This window comes from Nicotiana attenuata, chromosome 9, assembly GCF_001879085.1.
Source record: "Nicotiana attenuata strain UT chromosome 9, NIATTr2, whole genome shotgun sequence".
Lineage (NCBI taxonomy): Eukaryota > Viridiplantae > Streptophyta > Magnoliopsida > Solanales > Solanaceae > Nicotiana > Nicotiana attenuata.
Genome location: NC_031997.1, coordinates 497,655 through 520,860, shown reverse-complemented (window position 1 = coordinate 520,860; position 23,206 = coordinate 497,655). Strand labels below are relative to the sequence as shown.

The 23,206-nt window shown below is 34.8% G+C and overlaps 3 protein-coding genes across 3 annotated transcripts; all 3 read left to right on the top strand.

Moving 5' to 3' along the window:
- LOC109232463 (protein NRT1/ PTR FAMILY 4.5-like) lies at positions 1,411 to 7,526 on the top strand. The gene is made up of 6 exons (XM_019398237.1): positions 1,411 to 1,461; positions 2,796 to 2,892; positions 3,828 to 4,045; positions 4,655 to 5,101; positions 5,763 to 5,890; positions 6,623 to 7,526. The coding sequence occupies exons 1-6, from the start codon at positions 1,411 to 1,413 to the stop codon at positions 7,524 to 7,526; spliced, it is 1,845 nt and encodes a 614-aa protein (XP_019253782.1).
- On the top strand, positions 8,878 to 10,825 carry LOC109231932 (oil body-associated protein 2A-like). The gene is made up of 4 exons (XM_019397526.1): positions 8,878 to 9,160; positions 9,652 to 9,734; positions 10,186 to 10,300; positions 10,405 to 10,825. The coding sequence occupies exons 1-4, from the start codon at positions 8,914 to 8,916 to the stop codon at positions 10,659 to 10,661; spliced, it is 702 nt and encodes a 233-aa protein (XP_019253071.1). The 5' UTR covers positions 8,878 to 8,913; the 3' UTR covers positions 10,662 to 10,825.
- LOC109231931 (cyclic phosphodiesterase-like) lies at positions 12,463 to 16,401 on the top strand. Its single transcript, XM_019397525.1, has 3 exons — positions 12,463 to 13,077; positions 15,309 to 15,363; positions 15,983 to 16,401. The coding sequence occupies exons 1-3, from the start codon at positions 12,667 to 12,669 to the stop codon at positions 16,183 to 16,185; spliced, it is 669 nt and encodes a 222-aa protein (XP_019253070.1). The 5' UTR covers positions 12,463 to 12,666; the 3' UTR covers positions 16,186 to 16,401.

Genomic DNA, 23,206 nt, shown 5'->3' with positions numbered 1-23,206 from the left:
TCAAAAGCACAAATACAGTAATTTTTTCTGAAAATACTAGCGTGCTAATAATCCTTTGTCATAACTGCGGATTCGCTTGCGTAGCGCTGTTACGACAAAATTAATAAAATTCGTTTTGGTCGCATATTCGCTTTCGTAGCGCGGTTAGGACAATTTTATACTATTTATATCATACTTTTTTTAACAACTTTAATAATTAAAAGCGGATAGGTAAAACATGAAAATACATATAAATCACAGTTTGTCCAAAATTAGCTCAAGCCAAGTTTTAAGTCAATAAAGCGACCGTGCTAGAACCACGGGACTCGGGGAATGCCTAATACCTTCTCCCCGGTCAACAGAATTCCTTGCCCGAACTTTGTTTTCGCGGACCGATAAAAATAGAGTCAAACTTTTCTTTGACTAGGGATTCAAATAAAAGGTGACTTGGAACACCGAAAACCAATTCCAAGTGGCGACTCTATAAATAAAATATTTCCTACTCAAATTTGTCACTTCAATTGGAAAAACCCTTTAACCCATCATAATATCCATACACATACATATTTTTCGGGGAGTAGAAAAGGGGTATGACAAAGATTATAATAGACCCGAGCTTATTTGGGACTGAGGCACTGTTATTATAGATATTCATGTGATATTAAAATAATTTTTTTGCCGACTAAGAGTAAACACATGATCTACCCCAGTAGAATTTAACTCAAAGCTCACTAAAATTAGTGAGCAAAAATTCAGATTACAATTCTTGTAACCTAAGTTAAAATTCAGCAATATATAACTTAAATCTTTTGGCTTTTAAGTGACAAAAATACATGGAGAGTTTTGTTTTCTCCGTCACTAAACTGGACTAACTTGTTTACCATATTAGAAACACATTTGGTATTGCATTAATTTAATATGGATACTTACCCAAAAAAAATGGATCCCATGGAATATCTCCTCAAAAATATATTTTACTCATTATAAATTAGGAATAGTAGCTAAAGCAAGTATATAATAACAAATATAAAAGACAGATGAATTACGAGAAATGGAAACCCTTATTCATTTTCTTTTATTTTTCTATGCAGAAGAACTTGTTCAACTTTTTCAAATAAGAATGTAGTTGTAGATGTCAATTGACGTAATCTTGACGTGAAATTATATGTTGTGAATTAATATATAGTTCTAGTCTTAATTAATAAAAAGGCAGCTATCTTCTTGTTCCCAACCTTATTTATTACTCACATTTTCCTTTTTATTTTTATCCCAAAAAATGTTACTTCTTTATAATTTGAAATAATTTAATTTTAAAATTTCAGTTTTAGTCTTAATGAAATGTTCCGCCACACAAATTTCAAAGGCTTGTTTTAGTTCACATGAGTTTTAGAAGTCTTCATTTCTTTTTTAAACTTCGTGCCTAGTCAAACGATGCCACATAGATTGGGACAGAGGGAGCAGAAGCTTCCGACATGTGATCCTGTTTCCTTTTAATTAATCTGTTATAAAAATAAAAAAAAATCCGATTAAGGTAGGGATAAAGTCTGCGTACATTCTACCCTCCCCAGACCCCACTTATGAGATTACACGGGGTTTGTTGTCGTTATAAAAAAATGACCTCTTTTTAAATTTAAATATAAATTTTCTGATTTTATCATCAATGATAATTATTTATAGTCACACAAAATATTATGGCATATTTAAGACCATAAATTTTAAAATATATTTTTTTCCAAATTTCGTATCAATTAAATAGGATCACATAAATTAAAATAGAGTGAGTATGAGATTATGAACAAGTACTCCTTTTATGTCACATTGATCTTTCTCCATTTCTAAAAAATTTATTTAACTCAAAAATCACTTTTCATATTCCAGACTTCAAGTAATTTTTTAGTGCATCACGTACATATTTTTATATTGCATAGTAATTAAGATCATATTGCTAAAGTGCGTACGCTGATTGTATGACTTATATATTATCAGGGCGGACGTATCCTTTCGGCTACAGGTTAATCTGAACGGCTGAACCCATAGCTTTCACTATAAAATAAAATTTCAACAAATATTAGATTTGTACCTATAATTTTAACAGAATAATTAATTCTGTGCAAAGTTACACACTTACACCCATTAAATTTTAATGTTGGATCCGACTCTGCTTATTGTCACCTTATTCTGAGCATGTATATTTAACTTTTGTTCTCACATTTTGCATTATTTGAGTGTGTCATCTACTCATGAGAATCTCTCTTTCAAAAGTCGGCAGCATCAGAAGTATAATTTCTTTTGATTTTAGAGATTTGTCTCCACTCATTAAGTAGGAATTAAATATTTCATTGTGTTTGTCTCTATATAAATAGTACTAACATTCACGCCAAACTTCCTTACCAATTCTTTCCACCCTTAACATTCTATTTGCATGCAATAAGATCAGAATATCTGAACAGCTATGGTACTTTGACAATATTTCATCCATTACACAATTTATTCTTATATGTATTTTGGTTCTCATGTGTCACTATTTATAGTGTCATATTCTTAGATATCTGTTGTTGCACGTATCTTCATTTCTTCTTATGTCTACTTATTTGGTTGTTGCTACTGTCGGTTTATTGCTTCATTTTCACTTCTTTTGAGCCGAGGTTCTTTCGGAAACAACCTCTCTACCTTCATTAGGTAGGGGTAAGGTGTGCGTACACTTCACCCTTCCCAGCCCCACGTGTGGGATTTCACTGGGCTTGTTGTTGTTATACACTTTTGTTCTAAGTTTATTTTTTTAATCCTTTTTTTTATTTTTAATTACTTGTTTACAGGATAAAACTCAACTTCTTGAAGGAAAGGTGGATTGGAGAGGAAGAATAGCTACTAAGGATAAACATGGAGGACAAGGTCCTTCCTCACTCATTTTAGGTAAAGGATTGACTCGGCGCTTAATATGGTGTGATATTACCTGCTCTGTACTGAATTTAGACGGTTTTCTCAAAAGACTTCACATAATATTTAAGAATATTCTTACACTTTAGATGTACCTTTTTTTTAATTAACTTATAATGCTGAACTTCGCATATTCATTAATCAATGCTCGAACTAGGTAGTGCCACATGGCCGGCACATCATGAATATTTATGGGCTTATCTAGGGATTCCAACCCACATCATCTTTCTTAGCTCTTTCTGGGTCGCAAATTAAGAGCTTTTCCCTCATCTTCATATTAATTTGTCCTGTCAAACCATCAGCTATTATACCCCTTTTGGGTTAAGTCAGTTTAAAAATATTTTTAACAAAGCGTGATATTGTTGCTATTTACTAAGTTGCTGCATATTTTTTTTCTTGAAAAGGCTCATACCGTTAAAATCATTCATATACCTCATATGTAGATTCTTCTTTTAATCAACTGCTATCGTGGAATCTGAAGGTGTCACTATATATTAAGATCTAACAAACTAATGCAATTATCAATTGTGGGATGTGGATTTAAGCTCTTTATTTGATCTTGTGCAATTCCCACCTCATGAGCTTAGCTTTCAGGGTTGAGCTAGGTACAAGGTCCATTTTCTTAACATGGTATCAGAGCCAAGCTCATTCCAGTTCATGACTTGTCCGATATTGGGTCCCCATCTTATATATATTGCCACGCTCCAAATGTCCATTATTCCTGAGTGCGCCGGGGGAGGGGGGTTATTGAGTTCCCACACAATGGACTCTTTATATAGTCTTGGACAATCCTCATCTCATGAGCTAACTGTTTAGATTGAATTAGGCCTAATTAACTTTCATTTTCTTTAAACCCTTCAATACACCTTTAGTCATTAACTTTTTGTATATTAAATTGAAAACTTTTGTAGGTACATTTGCTTGTGAAAACATGGCATCACTTGTATTGGGAGTAACTTTGGTGACTTATTTCAATGGAGTAATGCATTATGATGTAGCTGATGCAGCAACTCAAGTTACCAATTACTCAGGCACTAGTTATATTCTTACTGTCCTTGTGGCCATCCTAGCAGATACTTATATTGGCAGATTTAAAGCTGTTCTTATTTCATGTTGGATTGAGTTCTTGGTATGTATATTCTCTTGATATTGTCTATCTAAATATAAGAAACAAATTTCAAAAGTTTCTTAATTATCATTATCTATGACTTATTTTAAATCACAAGTTTCAAAAGTATTTTTTTTTCCGTTATTACACTTTGTCCAATTCCTACGGTAATGATAATGAATATGAGCGCAATTAAAATTTGCCGGAAAATTATACCCCCTAGTGAAAATTCTGGCTTTGCCGCTGAATACTATAGACTGAATATAGTCAGTGGTGGAGCCACCTTATAGCAAGCAGAGGCGGACCCAGTATCTTAACCCAACAGGGGCACAATATTCACTCAACCAGTGCCCCTAAAGATTTTTAGCGTTTAGGTGCCAAGTAATTAAAATTAACCATTTTAAGGTATACACATATACATATACAAGATTTTTGCCGAAGTTTATGCTCAACATAACACATAAAATAAATATTTTCTATATTTATATATATTTTAGATTGATTCCCCTTGATTTTTTCGTATATTTACTTTTATATATTTTGACACCCGTTCATAAAATTTTGGCTCTGCCACTGAGTACAGTAATATTATATATTTTGGCAATTGAAAATTTTCCATCTATTTGATAGGGACTAGGACTGCTAGCATTTCAAGCTCACTACTCCAAATACAAACCGCCACAAAATTGCAACATTCTTGATCCAACATCAACATGTGAAAAAGTTGGTGGAAAAAATGCAGCCTTTCTTTTTATTGCTCTTTATTTAGTAGCCCTTGGATCAGCAGGAATCAAATCTGCATTGCCATCACATGGTGCAGATCAATTTGATGAGAATGACAAAAAAGAAGCATTGCAAATGTCAAGTTTCTTTAATTGGCTTTTGTTAGCAGTGTGCATTGGTGGTTCAATTAGTACAACATTTATTGTTTGGATTCAAGAAAATAAAGGATGGGATTGGGGATTTTTTGTTAGCACAATGGCTATGTTCTTGGGTGCAATAATCTTTTGTGTTGGATTACCATGGTATAGAATATTTGTCATTAAGGGAAGCAGTGCCATCACAGAAATTTTCCAGGTATATATTTGTGAAATTTGAACATTATCTTAGTACGGTTAATACTTATCTGCATCCGGTATTTACACTAAATCAAGGAATTTAGTCTTAGCAGTTAAAAATTAAAGTGAAAATACGCATCACTTAACTAAGTGTATAAGTGTATGCATACAAGACACATATCTTGTATTCATTAGCTTAGTGTAAATATTCAGTGCGGTTAAATTTTTATTGTACGTCTTAGTATTCTTATATTTCTCTTACTGTCACAAGGAAGGGGTAATTTCACGTACGGATGGTCATCCAAAAAAAAAAACAGTCTGGTGCACGAAGTATGCTGCGTTCACGCACGGTATGAAGAAGAGCCGCATCCTAAAGGGTGTGATGTAGGTAACATACCTTGATGCAAGTATCAATGGCTGATTTCACGGCTCGAACCTGTGACCAATAGGTCACACGGCCGGAGATAACTTTACCGTTGCTGCAAGGCTTCCCTTCCCATGGATGATCATTCAATTTTTAATTTGTTACACCAAAGTTACTAAATTATTTTTCATAGCGAAAAAGTCTCTCAACTTTACTTAAGTATTACATAAAGTCACTAAACTATTTTTTTGTAATAAAAAAGTCACTCGAAATGATTGTTCTAATTTCGTTTGCTTTTCTTGTGTGTTATTAACAGGTGTATGTTGCAGCCATACGAAACAGAAACCTTCAACTTCCTGAGGATTCTGCTGATCTCTATGAAATTGATGAGGATAATGAAGCTGCAATTCCAGCAGAATTTCTACCTCACACTGATACATACAAGTTAGTTATCTCTCTGTTTTTTATACTATCAGTTCATCTGAAAGATAATTATAAGTACCACCGATAATAAGCAGAATAAGTAACCTAGAGAATAAGACAGATAACATGTGACAACGGTAGAGTTGTCTCTGTGTGACCTATAGGTCAGGGGTTCGAGCCATGGAAGAAATCATCAATGCTTGCATTAGGTTAGGCTGTTATATCATATCCCTTGGTGCAGCCCTGCATAAACGCGGGATACCTTGTTCACTGTGCTGCCTTAACCTGTTACGACTAGGGGTGGCAAACGGGCAGGTCGGGTCGGATATGGGACGGGTTAAAAATGGGTAATGCAAAAACGAATAAATTATCCGGCCGACTCATATTTTATACAGATAAAAATGGGGTTAACTGACGAATAATATGGATATCTATATTACCATGGCTTATTGAATATGATCACTTTTGGGAGAATTCCTAGTCTCCCAAACTTGAGGACCCCCCCAATTTGAGGCGTTACAAATATAAAAGTTAAACCCATTAATTATCCATTGGTTGTCCATTTTCTAAATGGATAATATGGTTCTTATCTATATTCAACCCGTTTTTAAAAATTTCATTATCCAACCTATTTTTTATGAATAATATGGGCGGATAACTGTTTTCTTTTATCTATTTTACTACCACTAATTACAACATATCAAAATGCACTAATGGGAATGTCCTCATTTTATGGTAATTTTCTTTTTCTAGGTTCTTGGACAAAGCAGCTATTCAGACATCACAACAACAATACGAAAGACCAAATCATTGGAAACTTTGCAGAGTTACACAAGTAGAAAATGCAAAAATCCTACTAAGTATGATACCAGTCTTTTGTTGTACAATAATCATGACACTTTGCCTAGCCCAACTCCAAACATTTTCTATTCAACAAGGTTTCACAATGGACACAAGAATCACAAATAAATTCCACATACCACCTGCCTCATTACCAATTATCCCAATTATTTTCTTGATCATAATTATCCCCGTCTACGATCAAATCATCGTTCCAATTTTACGCAAATTTACAGGCATCCCAACAGGCATAACGTATTTACAACGAGTCGGGGTTGGTTTAGTCCTATCTGCTTTATCTATGACAGCAGCATCCATCTTAGAAGTTAAACGCAAACAAGTAGCACGTGACAACAACATGCTCGACGCCATCCCTATATTGCAACCATTGCCAATTAGTGTATTTTGGCTATCAATTCAATTTTTCATATTTGGGATAGCTGATATGTTTACTTATGTTGGGCTTCTTGAATTCTTTTATTCTCAAGCACCAAAAGAGTTGAAATCAGTTTCATCTTGTTTTCTTTGGACTTCAATGTCCATAGGGTATTTCTTGAGTTCTATAGTTGTGAAAGTAGTGAATAAGGCAACAAAAAAAATTACAAATAGTGGGGGTTGGTTAGTTGGAAATAATTTTAATAGGAATCATTTGAATTTGTTTTATTTGATGTTGGCTGTATTGAGTATGGTCAATTTTGGCATATATTTGATTGTGGCTAGCAGGTATAAGTATAGGGTACAGAAAAGTGCTAGTGATCAGGATGATAGTAGAGTATATGCTTTAATGGAAATGAAGAAGTCACAAGTGGAAAATTGATGATTTTGATGTAATATTTAAAAGTGAAATTTGGTTTTTCTTTACTTTTTCTTTGCTAAATTAGCAAAGAATTTAGTTTGCTTTTTCTTCTTTTTCTTTTTCTGTACTTAGAAATTCAGTTGTTTGGAATATTAGTTGCTTTGCTAGCTTCACAATATTAAAATCACTGTTTCCTGAACTGATTTTCTATTTTCCATTTTATTTACTCCATTCATATATGTTGTCCGGTTGCCACTAATATCTGGCAGAATTTTCGCTTAGGGGTCAAAAAAGAAAAAAGTTAAAAAAGTAAAGGAGATTGTGGCTAGTGGAAACTGAATCAATGAGCTCACAAAGGTTTTGAACCCCCTTGACCAGTGAGTTATGCTTTTGGGTTGCATTAAGGAGATTCAAAATATAATATATACAGAGGTACAAAACAGATTTTACCTTTCAACGAAGGGTGTTCCTAAGTCCGCCCCTGGTTGTTTACATTACACCCTTTAGGATGCGATCCTTTCTCGAATCCAACATTAACGCGAGATGCTTTGTGCATCGAACAGTCCGCATATCTTTTGTGAGTTACATTTCTCTCTAACAAATGGCTGGAGTCCAATAGACCTTTGTTCATGACGAAAATGAACGCGAACATGATGATAGATTAATTTTTTAATTAAGACAAGAATTATATATTAATTCATCTCATATAATTGCACGTCAAGTTTAACATTGATTGATAATCTTATATATATAAACCTTTTTTTAAAAATATTTTAAAAAAAAATGTTCGAATTCACAATTAAAACTAAAAAAATTTAACTCACAAAATCTCAAACTGTACCAAATAAACATATCACTCTGCCTACTATAGTAGATTAGTGGCGCCGCGCGCCCATTGACGCAGTCGTCTTCCGAGCCAATTTCTACCTCAACCAGCTATATTAGAGGGCGAATCTAGAGTGGCGACGTCGGGTTTATCTAAATTAAATATTTTTTATGTCGAGCGTAAATATGCGTATAATAATTCATCAAATTTACATATAGTGGTCTGAACTCATAACATTAAAAATATAATAAATTAAATATTAAAATATTAAAAATTAAACACATAAAATTTAAAGCCTAAATTTGAGTCTGAGCTACAGTATTTCTGCTTCTAATATTATCCAAACGTGTCCTCAAAAAAGAACATCAACTTACCCATGCAGCTCAACGTGGCCACAGTTCTCATCAATACTAGCCACCTCAAAACTCATGCATGTCTACGTGGCAATCCCTACACCCTCCACGTCCTCCAACTCCAGTACTCATCAAAATCACTTCATATAAATCAACCCCAAATCCATCAAAAAAAATAAAATCACTTTAATTTCAAGAACCTTTTTCATCTCAAATTCATATTGTTACTATGGCTGCAGCTACAGTCCCACCAGGAAAACCCATGTCAATGGAGCAACACATGCTTGATAAAGGAGCTCAAATGTTGCAGTCTTTGACTCCTATCAAGCAAATGAATCAACATGTTTGTACTTTTGCTATGTATAGTCATGACATGCATCGTCAAATCGAAACTCATCACTATGTCACTCGTTTGAATCAAGATTTCCTTCAGTGTGCCGTTTACGACTCCGATGAACCCACCGGCCGTCTTATCGGTATGGTTTCGTGAACACCTACCCTTTTCTGACTCCCTTCGTTTCAGTTCATGTAGCGTGGTTTGATTAAGCATGAAATTTAAGAAAAAAATAAATGATTTTTGAAATTTGTGGTCTAAAATGAATACCTACCCTTTTCTGACTCCATTCGTTTTGATTTGTAGCGTGGTTTGATTCAGCAAGAAATTTAAGAAAATGAACTAACTTTTGAAACTTGTGGGCTAAAATGTGGTTATGGATCATCTCGATCTGGCAATCTTATCATTAAGAGTAAAGTAGAAAGTAGAAAGTTTAAAGTTAAATTGTTTATAAATCACTTCTCTTAATCTTATCATTAAGAACAAAGTAGTATAGTTTAAAGTTAAATTATTTCTAACTAATGAAGTATTGATACTCTTTTCGGACAAATAAAAGAAAATTAAGTACGACACGTAAATTGGGAGAGGGTACGACATTTTTGGTATAAATGTTTGGAATATGAATTATTGCAGGAGTGGAGTATATAATATCTGATCGTATCTTTGAAACTTTGCCTCAAGAAGAACAAAAGCTTTGGCATTCTCATGCACATGAGGTTTGTACTTTAATATTTCACTTTATTTGTTTTGTGTGGAGAATTTCCTTCTTTTTTATTTTAATTCTATGAACTAACTGGGTTGAGCTTCACTGCGATTTTCTACTAAGTTCAAACTTTCCAAACAATTGAAAAACAGTGTGTAAATTAATATTTTGAAAAGTTTTTTTCTTTTAACGTGTTCTTTATTGTGTGTAAACTTTAAGAACTAACTAATACTCTTTTCGTTTCAATTTAGATGAGGTAGTTTGACTCGGCACAAAATTTACGATTTTTTTTTTTGAAACTTGTGGTCTTAAGTTTATGGGAAACTTATATAAGTTTCTCAATGAAGAGTTTAATATTGTATAATTTCTAATTGTATAAGTGTGTCATTCTTTTTGGACCAGGAAAATTCGATTATAGTAGATTAATCAATGACGATTTAATCTTTGTGAATAAATAAATTCAGATAAAATCAGGACTTTGGATAACTCCTAGAGTACCAGAAATGGTTGTAAGGCCTGAGCTAGAGAATCTTACCAAGACGTATGGCAAATTTTGGTGTACGTGGCAGACTGATAGAGGTATATTAAGCTGTTTTAATTTTTATTTTTTTTTAATTTTCTTAAGTCCACGAAAAAAAAGGGGGATATATACTTACTAATTTGACTTGTAATTTCAAATTAAGGTGACAAGTTACCAATTGGACCACCAGCACTGATGATGTCTCCACAGGCAGTGGATTTGGGCATTGTGAACATAGGGCTAGTCAAGAAAAGAGATGACAAGTACAACATATCGACTGATGCCATAAAAACTACTCGGGTCGATTTACCCGAGCCCGAACGCCTGAATCCGCAAGCGGATTATTGGATGCTGCACGGAAAGGGTTTCGCGATCGGTGTTGAGGATGTTGACATGAAGAAGAGAGCACCATTTCCATGAGTGTGTTTACAAGCTTTTAGATAGTTTGTATTCATGTTAATATTTTGCTGGTTCCTGTACAAATAAAGGCATATATAAGGGGATATGAATATGTTAGTACATATGTGAAGTTAATATTTGGATGAAATAATATATCTATGCTAGTTAAGCTATGTTGAAGGTGATTTTTAATGGTTCCCGAAAGCTTGACTCTTATACTGAAGTTAAGCAGGGGCGGAGACGCCATGCGCCGGAAAAGTTTACTAAATAATGGTTCTCGAAAGCTTGATTGTTATACTGAAGTTAAGCAGGGGCGGAGACGCCATGCGCCGGAAAAGTTTACTAAATAATGGGGCGCAAAGTTTACTAAATAATGGTTCTCGAAAGCTTGATTGTTATACTGAAGTTAAGCAGGGGCGGACACGCCATGCGCCGGAAAAGTTTACTAAATATGTATAACTTATTGATATGTACAAACAACTGATAAATAATTAAACAACTTATTTATAGTGAAGGATATTATGAAAACATTTTTTTTTAAAAAAAAAAGAAAATTATCGATAAGATTTCGTTTTTTCTTAAATAAGATTCGAATTATTGTTGTTTTAAATTGTATCGTAACGAAAAATTCTGCACGCCCCTGTGTATAAGGATGCTGTTATGATTGTATATTTTCTTTATATAATATTTTAATTAATTTCATAGGGGCAAGTGCATAGATATCTATTCTCATGACGTTATTTAGAATTAGTCGATATTTTGTTCTAAAATTAAAAAATTTATTTTGTCCTAAAAATTTTAATTTCAAGATAATTTGTGATATTCTTGTCTCGAAAATTTAACTGAAAAATTGAAACTAAAATTGAGGAAGTATTGGTTAATTTTTAAATAACAACTAATTAAAGTGGTTACCTAGTGTCTACAATTTCATAGGTCAGGCTGTGTTGATAAATGATAGGAAAATGTTCTCGGGCGAGAGTAAAACCATTCACACAAAATAGGTGACGAAAATAGAAGTATTTACACAAAATAGGTGACTTGAATGATAAAAGTACCAATAATTTGTTATGATAAAGTACCAATAATTTGTAATAAGAGTCAAGAGTCTGGGATTTAATGTTAAGAGTATGAGTCTTATAACTTAGAGTTTAAATATATAGAGTTTAAGTGGGCGTTTAGACATAAGAATTTTGAAATTTCAGAAAAAACTGGAAAAAAAAAAAGAGTTTAAGGTGAAAATGATATTTGAAAATTTAAAGTTACGTTTGAACATGATAATTTGGAGCTGTTTTTGATTTTTCGTGAGTAATTTAAAGTGAAAATTTTGGAAAATAGCTTTTTGGAGTTTTTTAAATTTTCAAAATTTTTTGAAATTCAACTTTAAAAATTTGAATTTTTTTATGACCAAAAACTAATTTCAAAAGAAAGAAATTTTTTCGAAAGTAAAAAAATTCTTATGGCAACGGGCCGTAACATTTTTTACTCAAAATGATATTAAATTTTAAATCTGCCTTTGAATGATATTACAGCGAGGAATAACATAGAAAATACTAAGCTGAAAGGAGCTTTTTCCCTCTTTGGAAGCAACTTTTTTTCTTCTTTTCAGAGCCATTAGTTCAGATTTTTGAGTGACAATGTTAGGTTTTGGGTTTTGGATCAAATTTGTCATCTTCTAACATACATTAAGGACTATATCTGATAAAAAAATATATCAAAGACCAAAATAGTCCAACCCCTACAAATTAAGGACCATTTTGGCTATTTTCTCAAAATTATCAAGTCGCAGATGATATATGCGACTTGCCAACAAAAGGAAACTGTGCCAGATCATGCCACCCACTTCTTCAGCATATACCCATTTCCACCTTCTCTAAAAGTCTCTCTGCAAATTCCACCATTTTCTCACCATTACCTCTAACAAATACTATTCAACTCAATAGAAAATTCCAATTTAAATAAAAAAAATTATAAAAATCAAAACTTTTAAAAATGGGTTCTTTACAATCTCTTCTCCATCTTCATCTTAATGCTTCATAACAATTTTCTCATCAGATTCCTTAGTTTTCTTGGCCTAATTGGTATTTCACTACTGTTCTATTCAGTTGTCATGGAAACAGATCCAATGCAGGAGGTACAACTCAATGAAGCAGCAGAGATCAAGAAGCTGGAAGTTTATTCTGTGTGGGCACTTCCATCGGAAGACGTGAAGGAGCGGCTGAAAAAGTTGATGACTGGTCTCCGATCAGAGTTTGGTGGGCCCCAATTTGAGCCTCACGTGACTGTTGTAGGAGCAATTACGTTGACGGAGGATGAGGCACGTGACAAGTTTAGAAAGGGATGTGAAGGATTAAAGACGTATAATGCTACTGTTGAGAAAGTTGGTACTGGAACTTTCTTTTATCAGTGCGTTTACCTTTTGCTTCATCCAACCAATGAGGTAAAAAAAAAATCTGAGAATTTTTATTTTGGTTGGAATTTTTCTAATGCTGTTTTATTCTTCGTGTATTTTCTGTGTAAGATTGCTACAGAATAAGTTAGTAGTAGTAAGTTGTGTTACTAATAGGTTGATTGGATATACAATCTCAATCTCGTTACATTTGACATACTTTCTTTTTTAGTCTGTATCAAGAAAATGATATATTTCTATGTTCAGAAACAATTAACTTTAAACTTTCCTATTTTATCATTATTTACATGATTTTATAGATGTTAGAGTGTGTTAAAGTCCCACATCCGTTAGGGAATGGACCGAAGGCTCCTTACATTGATTGGATAATCCTCCCCTCATGAGCTAGCTTTTGGGGTTCCTGTTTGGGCCCCTATGATATATTGTCCCCGCTCCCATTGGTGGTCTGAGCGTGCAAGGGGGTGTTAGAGCTCCATATTGGTTAGGGAATGGACTGGACTTGGGCAATCCCCTCCTCATGAGCTAACTTTTGGGGTTGAATGAATTAGCCCCAAATGCCATATCTTTACCATAGCCACATAAATGTTGTGTCGTGTTTTGGACTATGAGTTTCAAAATAGCTTCACATAAAATAGGACAGAGGGATATATAAGTCAAGTTAACATCCTGAACAGCGTACCCAGTCAAATTCAACTTGTTCAATGCAGTCTCAGGTTTCACCATGTTTGATGGGGTTAACTGCATATTCGACTTAGTGAAAACTTATCCAAGTTATTATTAGGCTGAAGAAAGCTTACATGAAGTCTATGGCTAATGGGAAATTCTTTAGTTAACCCTCTCGATGGTTTAGAGAGCACAACAAGTTAAATAGGAGTGGTATTTTGATGTGGATAAGAGGGTAATGGTTGTACTCTATATTCTTCACTGAGAAGACTTTTCATCTGTTGATCATACTTTTTAGGGAATATAAGTTGACATAAGAGGAGGATTGCGAAAAAGCAATTAATCCAATGATAAGATTAGAGGTATAGGGATAGTAAAAATCCAATAACATCTCTCTGCTAGTGATCAAGAATTTTTCGAGCTTTCAATCATGTAAGGTTAGAGGAGTCCCGCTGATCAATCCTTAACAGCAGTATTGTTGGTTGGACCAAATAGTCCTTTTGTGAGCTTCCCATCGAAACGTTACATTGTGAGCTTCCCATTGAAACGTGCTCAAAGCATGCCTCAGCTTGTGATCAAGAATTATTTGACCTTTCGATCGTGTATAAGATTAGAGGAGTCCTGTTACTATCTGTAAGTTCTAATTGATAATAGCAATATTGTTGGTTGGACCAAGTTGTCACTACCTAGGGGTGATATCTGTCCAAACAGATGTTAGTTATAGGGGCAGAGTGAGATATAAGCATCAACTAAAGGAGGTGTAATATATTGATTTGGTGTTCTCGGGTTGAAAATCCTTTTTTGGGGGGGTTGATAAGTTAAGAAAATCATGGTAAGAAAACAGAAGAAGTGAACTAAGGACATACATTTAGGATTCAAGAAGACATAGTCTTATAGACCTAGACATGCTAAAATCTTCTCCACGATGAGAAGTGGAGAGTTGCATTAGAAGAAAAGTGTGGTCATAAAAGTTTCTTATTAAGGGTAGAATTGAATGTTTAAGCTAAATTGTTTCCAAATTTAGAAATGGGTCATTCTTTTTGGAACAGACCAAAAAGGAAATAGGTTCACATAAACTGGAACGGATGGAACGGAGGGAGCACCAACTTAATAGAAAAAAATGAAAAAGGGCCAAAGTACAAGGAGGGATGAAATTTTTTGTAGTGTCATATGATTGTTACTTTCTTGTTTTTGCTTCTCATTTCTTCACTATTCTGTCCCTTGAATGGAGCGCATCCTATATTTTTGTCGTATTTCATCAGTAAGAATGCTCTATATTGACATAGTGCATGGTTTTGGCTTTAAATGTGAAAACTAGAAACAAAGAGAAGTATCGAATGCCTATTGGAACAAAAACTTAAGGATTTTCTCCTTTGAAGGGCTTAAGAATGCCAGAGTTAAATCCATTTAACCTTAAGGTTTAACAGGCAAAACTATCAGCATAAATTTCTATCTTGCAACTAGTTGAAAAGGAAAAAGTAAAATCATTTTTAAGGATTATGAAAGTTTTCTGATTCTTTACCATGCTTTATTTTAATGTATGATCGCTTTGTTTGAGTTGCTGAGGATAAATTGTGATATGAAATTCCTTCTACCAGGTGGTGGAGGCTAGTGCACGCTGCTGCAGCAACTTTGGTTACAACAGCTCAAGTCGTAAGATATACGTTCTTTCTTTGGATTTCTGGTCCTTCCGTTTTTCATAATTTAGTCACAAGAAGCTTTCGCCTCTTTTGTGTCTACAATTTCTCTCTGTTTCTGCATTATCTTCTTACATTATTAGAAGTGAGGATTCTTATCCGAAAATGTTGATAATACAAAATAATTGGAAGGGAGGATATCACTCCATCACCACTCATTCCAGTGGCAAATCAACATTTACCTTCGTGATAGCAATTAGCTCGATTGGAATATAGAACTCGACAATTGCCTAGATATAGCTTGTTTTGGAATTTTAAGCTCCCGATTGTTAAAAGCTAAACTGGAAAACTCATGTTGCCTGAAACTTGGGATATGGTATATGAGGTTCTTTGGTAAATCAGAAAGTTGAAATATATGGACCAGCTTTTCCTGGCTGAAAAAGAGAATCAACTCTAGTTTAATATGTGAATGTTCACCTTCTTAAAATATGTATGTTTGATTTTCCACATATGTATCTTTGAGTTTGTATTATGGCATTATTCACCTGTCCAACTCTTCCCCCTTGTGTTGATTTTATGTTGCTAAGATTGCCTTGCGACGAGGATCTTGATCAAGTATTTTTGTGATCGTGCAGCGTATATGCCTCATACGAGCCTGCTTTATGGTGATTTGACAGATGAAGAAAAGAAGAAAGCTCAAGAAAAGGCTTATATACTTGATGAGAGCATTGGCAACTTGAGTTTCCAGATAACTCGCCTTGCGTTGTATAAAACAGACACCGAAGACAAAAGCCTCAAATCGTGGGAGAAGATGGAAGAGTACAATCTCAGCCCCTAACTAGTTTTGTAAGCTCAACCTGTTACGTTAAATTTGCATTGCCAGTAACTTTTGCGTCTTTTGGATGTGTTATAAATAAGAATTGTACTGTTGTGGCTTCTCTTTTCTGTATACTTTTTGTCTTTTGAAAAATTTCAGGAATTAATGATACAATCATAAAGCATTGTAATTGCCAAAGTTTGGTCTTTATTTACTCTGCTAAGAATTTCACAAGAAGTCTCCAGCTTTATGGGGTAACAATTAAAAAGCTCTCTTTCATGCTTGATGTTTAAGGGGGCACTAACTAATAGCTGAGTCTTTTTCGAACCGCATGGTAAAGTTAACCATCATACAGTTCAAAGCTTTACGTCGATGTGAGCTCTTTGCTGACCAACTTCACTTTTTGTATACGGTCGAAATCAAGTATGCCCAATTTCCGGGCTCGAGGGATCGCTTTAAGCCCGAGTTCAGGAAAGGTCGAGTTCGAGCTCGATGGGTCAGACTCGAGCTCGAAGACAGAGTGCAGTGCCCGAATATTAAAGTATGATGGATAGCAAAGCCGAGCATGCCCAACCCTGAAATAATGTCGTTATGGATTCGTAACAGAATGAGCTAGACTCCTGCCACATCCCCAAAATCATGGCGCAAATCCCGGAATATAATTGCACAAATCCGTACTAGGCGATTAGACAGTTGTCCCAATAAGATTCCTTATTGTAAATAGAAATGTACCTTATATAGGGCTCTCCTATTATATAAAGGCCCCAATCATTTGTAATGATCATCCATCCATTGGCAAAGAATATACTATCTTATTTTTCTGGCTCATTGTTCATCTGACCTATCTTTTCTCTTTACTGTTCTTACTTTATTGTTCTTGGTTCATTTCGAGGTCATTAAGCTCGAGGCCGATACTGTTTGGTAACACTGATTTGATTCATTCATTTCTTTTATCTATGCTTTATACTTTTTTATTATTAATTGGTATTGAACTAAATCACATATCTTTAAAACCATAAATCAAATTTAAATTTACTCGTATTTTCGACACAGAGCATTTTTTGCCAAGCACAATCACCACAAAGGTCTAGTTCTAGCATGTAATTTTTGTATGTGCGGCCTTTCTCGAGATCCAGTATGAAGGCATGATATTTGGGAGAAATTCAAAAATAGCCAGATTTACAAGTGGTCATTCAAAAATAGCCACAGTTTCAAAAGTAATCGAAATTTAGCCACTTTTCATGTAAAGATAATATGAACAAAAACACTGTTCAAATTACGGAAAAATACTCCAGTAGAATATACCGGTCTAGCATAATATACTGGAGATTGGAGCACCGTGCTCCAATCTCCAGTATATTATGCTAGAACTTTCCGCGTGTTGGCGTTCCAGCATAATATGCTGGAAGTTCATACACAGGTGCATCAATCTCCAGTGTATTATGTTGGAACTTTCCGTGTTGTAGCAAAATAGTGGCAATTTTTCAATGACTTTGCAAACGCTGATTATTTTTGAATGGCCGAAAATTTACTAGCCCGTGCTATTTTTACATGATATTTCGTACAACGGGCTCTCCTTTTTTATTGAATGTGTCCACCTTTCTTTTTCTTACTTTTTTTAATAGATCTAAATCCATATAGCCTTAGCCTATACAAGAAGGGGTTTACTTTGCCCATGATGTTGAGGCTCATTACCTTATCAGAAGAACCAACAATTTGACCTATAAAAACAACAGGGCTTTGGTTTAGTAATAAGGACAGAACATGTGATAAGACATTTGTTTGAACATTACTTTTTTCATTTTAATAGTGAAGAACTCATTCTCACCAAATTAATAAATCTGCGCAAACGTTTGTTTTTGTTTGTAGCTTTTGATTTATGAACAGATTGCAAAAAAGAAACTTAAACAACAGTAACTAAACCGAAACAACAACAATAACAATAACAACATGGCTTCCAGAATTATTGTATTTTCAGATACTTCTATATGATCTCCAACCATAAGAGAGTAGTAATATTTATTAAAGAAAAAGTAAAATAAAAGAGCTTAATACTTTTCATGCTTTTAGTAGTTGTTGTAAACAACTAAAAATTATTCTTTTTTTTTTTGAACATAAAGATATTTATTAATTAAACATAAGTACTAAGCATTGCAGCGGGAGTTTTGATCATGATGATCAAGGATAGATGGTAACCCATGCATAGCATGTGAATTACCCATAGCAGCTAGAGTTCTACAATACTTAACAGAAATAGTTTTTTCACAAACTTCACCACACTGTCTGCCAGCATCCTGGCCAAGACAAAAGGTGGTGGATACAACCAAAATGCTAATTTATTTGAAACTAAGCTTGACATTCCATGCTTTGCCAATTTGTGAGCTACTTCATTCCCCTGCCTGAAGAGGTGATACATTTCCACGGTGCCCATTTGTGCCAGAAGTAACCTGCAAGAATTAATAATTGAATCATAAGGTTTGCATCCATCTCGAATAAAAGTGATTACCTGTGTAGCATCAGTCTCTATTTCCAACGGATAAAGCTTCCTGTTATTTGCAATACAAAGTCCTTCGTAGAGAGCCATGAGTTCCTCCTGAACTGGATTTTTAACGCTTATATTTGAAGCAAAACCAATTAGCCAGTCCCCTTTCTCATTTCTTACTACCCCTCCAATGTCTTCTATTCCTTTTTCCTTATTATAAGCACCATCTATGTTAAGTTTATACCATCCCCTACAAGGTTTCGTCCAACTGATGGTGAGAGTGATTTTTCTATCCCAATTAGACTCCCTATTTGTAAGTAACATGTATTCGACTGATTGATCAATGATCTTGCTGAGGGATGAGCGAATGGTAGTATTATTAATATTGTTACTATTCCTAGTAATCCAAATATTCCAGATAATAAAAGGAAACAAGGTGTTCCATAATTGATTATCTTATTAGGAATAATGGGACTTTTTAATTGGAGAGAATTAAGCCATGTTTGGCTTGATTGATGAGAAGAGGAAATGTCAATTCCCAGGTTATCCCAAAGGGTTTTAGCATTAGGACATACGAGAAATATGTGCTCAATGGATTCAGGTTCTTTACGACAAATAGTACATGTTTCATCTATATTCATGCCAATATGGGAAAGATATTTTCTACATGGCAATCTATTGAGGTTGCATAGCCATATAAAGTGCTTAATTTTGTTAGGATAGTGCAATTCCCAGATCCAATCACTTTTGATATCAGGGTAAACTTTTCCTTCCAAAAGTTTATAACAAGACTTAGTTGAAAATAGGCCGTTTGAGTTACTATCCCAGGATAAAGAATCAGATTTGGTGTCATTGGGGATTAAAGTTGATTGGATCTTAGATATAATTTCCTTAGGGATATCTAAGGAAATATTACTAAAATCCCAATTATTCCCTGCTCGAATATCACATATCCTAAGGGAGGATTCTTCTATAGTAAAAGGGCCAGAGACATAGCTTCTAAGGGCTTTGTAGTTGGTTATCCAATTTCCATAAGTTAAGGGTTGAGGAATTATGGATAGTCCAAGATAGACCTTTTTGGCATAGTTCCCATCCCCTTATCACACTTTTCCAAATGAAGGAGCCCTTGTCTTTTGATTTATGAGAGTTTTTTAAGAAGAATCGAACTCCAAAGATTAATGGTATTGTTTGCTAATCTCCATGCTAGACTGGCTAGTAAGGTTATGTTTTTTGACCGAGCTTTCCTTAGTCCCAGCTCCCCTTCCTGCTTAGGTCTAGTAACAATATCCCAATTAACTAGGTGTAGTTTTTTCTTATTATTGGTTGAGCCCCAAAGAAAATTTCTTTGGATTTGGTCAGTAGTCTTAAGGGTTTTAGGGGGAAGCATGGTATATTGCATGTAATAAGCAGGTAGACTTGCTAGAGTTGATGTTATTAGGGTGCATCTACCGGCTAAGTTAAGTTTATCACATTTCCATCCTAAGAGCTTACTCCTCATGGCAATGATAAATTGGTAGTCATTGTGACTAGGATTTTTATTGATGATGGGAAAACCTAGATATTTCCCAAAAGAATTGCATTCCTTAATGCCAAGGGATTTAGAGATATTAGATCTAGCTGTTGTACCACAATTTTGTAAAAAAATTATCCTTGATTTTTTAACGTTAATAGTCTGCCCAGAGATGGTACAAAATTGTTTAAGAGCAGATTTTATAGAAGAGGTTGTATTCTATTTGCTTTGCCTATTAGAACCAAATCATCCGCAAAAAACAAATGAGATAGTTGGGGGTTGTCCTTACTAAGGGAGATAGGGTCCCAACTTCTTATATCTACTAGGTGATTTATATAGTTTGATAACATTTCCATGCATAGAACAAAAATATAGGGAGACATAGGGTCCCCTTGCCTAATCCCTCTACTAGGTTGAAAAAACATAGTTCTTGTTCCATTTACTAAAATAGAGGTGGATGAAGTGACTACACATGACATGATAAGTTTTGAAATATTAGGAGGAAACTTGAAGAAGAGGAGGGTCCTATATATGAAGGACCATTCAAGTTTATCAAAAGCCTTCTCAAGATCAATTTTAATCAACATTTTTCCATTTTCCCTTTTGCTTTTTTGAATGAGTGAATGAGCTCTTGGATGATTATGGCATTATCACTAACTCTCCTATGTTTTATGAAGCTGGATTGAATAGGACTGATGAGATTGTTAAGAAAAGGTTTTAGCCTATTTGCAATAATTTTGGTGATTATCTTGTAAATAGTATTACATAGGCTAATAGGACGAAAATTATTAAGGTTGTTAGCATTATAAAATTTGGGTATAAGGCAAATGTAAGTAGAGTTTATGTCTGGAGGAATTGCTCTATCCTTAAAAACTTTGTGACAAAAAACCTTCACTGAGTCTCCTATTATCTTCCAATATTTTTGGTAAAAAAAAGGATGTAAACCATCCGGTCCAGGAGATTTAAAAGGTTTAAAGGAGAATATAGCACTATTAATTTCTTCATCTAGCAGGGGTCTATCCAGAGGAGATAGATCTATTGTATGGTAACTAGTTGTGCTATGAAGCACATGAGTCATATCTGTAAGGGTGTGACTAGTGCAAAATAACTTAGAGAAGTGATCAAGGGTATGGTTAATAATGTCAAGGTGATTGTCAATCCATACTCCCTCACTATTCTTAAAAAAACTAATATGGTTTTTTTTTCTCCGGGTAGATGCACTTATTTGAAAAAATCTAGTATTTGCATCCCCTTCGTTAAGCCATGTGATTCTAGATCTAAGCTTCCAATAGTCTTCCTCTAATTTGAGAATGTTATTATAATTAGTAATTAGATCTTTTTCTAAACTTTGAAGGAAAGAGCTAGTGGAAAGATAAGGGGATTTTTGTATGCCATTTATTCTGGCTAGGAGTAACTTTTTTCCCTAAATATATTTCCAAAGTTGTCACTTCCCCATTTCTTAATAAAGGTAGTAAAAGAACTGGTTGCCCCCATAAGATCTTCGTTCTTCCATTGGTTTGCAACTATATTACCAAAATTAGGGTGAGTACACCAAATATTTTCAAGTCTAAAAATTTTTTCACAGTGGTAAGTAATATTATTAAGCTTAACAAGGATAGGCTTATGGTCCGAGTGTGTCTTAGGGAGGTGAGTAATGGTAACACTAGGAAATATTTTAATCCATTCGTCATTAGCTAAGATTCGGTCTAACCTTTCCATAATTAGACCTTTTTTCTTCCTATGATTGGACCAAGTAAATTTACTTCCCTTGAAGCCAAGGTCAATTAACTTGCATGAGTCGATATTGTCCCATACTTTAGCTGCCCTATTTTTTTAGAGGTCTTCCTCCTATTTTTTCATTTGCGCTAATAATATCGTTTAGGTCACCTCCTAACATCCACGGCCCTTTATAATTTTTAGATATCGCTTTTATATTTCCCACATAATATCTCTATATTGAACTTGTGTACTAGCATAAATAGTCGTAAAAAGCCAAGTAAAATTAAATGGACGAACCTGGAGCAATGCATGGATCTCCTGACCATTTCTGGTGAAGTGCTCAACCGCAACTACGTCGTGGTTGTAGAGGACAACCATTCCCCCTGACTGGCCTTCAGCGGGTACCTCTATGAGTTCAGAGAAATTAAATTCATGGAGGAGGGGAGCATGCACATGCATCCTAGTTTCCAAGAGAGCCACCAAGCATGGTTTATGGGTATCGATTAGATCCCCAAACTTACGACGGAAATCATCATTATTAGCACCTCGGACGTTCCAGAATATAATAGTGGTTGCTCTATTCATTAGAGTGGGTTGAGGTTGGTTCAGAGTGGAATCCCTTTCCACTGAGTTGTGACTCCTCCTTCGTGATGGAACTAGGATGATAGCTTGCTTTCCTACGGTGGGATCTTGGGGTGGACGAACATGCATTGAGCATTTGTACATGGTGCTCGGGCAACTGAAGATGTATTTCTTGCTCCATAGTTCCAGGAAGAGAAGTATTTTTACTTCGTTTAGGCTTGAGAATTCTACACTCGGTTGAGTACCTTGTGGATGGTGTTCTTCTTCTTCCTCTATTGGAGGTTGTGGAGGACCTTGTTCTGGAGCATTGGCTTGAAAAATTGGATCTAGGTTGACTGGGGCCATGTTTAGAGGGTTGTTGTTTTCCTGGGCTGCATGATGACTCCAGGGCATGAAGATTGGGTTGACCATCATGCTCTCCTCTGCTGGGAAGAAGGGGAGAGTCATTGGTAGATTGATATATTGGTTGGGAGTTTGAGGAAGGTTCCATTGAGTCTGCATTTCCTGGATCAAAGTGTGGTTTATATGTGGGGCTAGGGGATGGAGAATGTTGTTGATCCAAGCTTGGTTTGTGTAGCTGTTCATAACCAGGCGCATCCCCTTGGGTATTAGTTGTGCTAGGTAACGAGTATTCTGGATTATTATTAGCATTTCCTGACCGTTGATCTGTATATTGAAGGTTATTGCATGGCCTAGGAGACCCGCTTCTAGCCAAGAGGTCGGTTGGTAGTTCTAGGACTGGGGGGGGG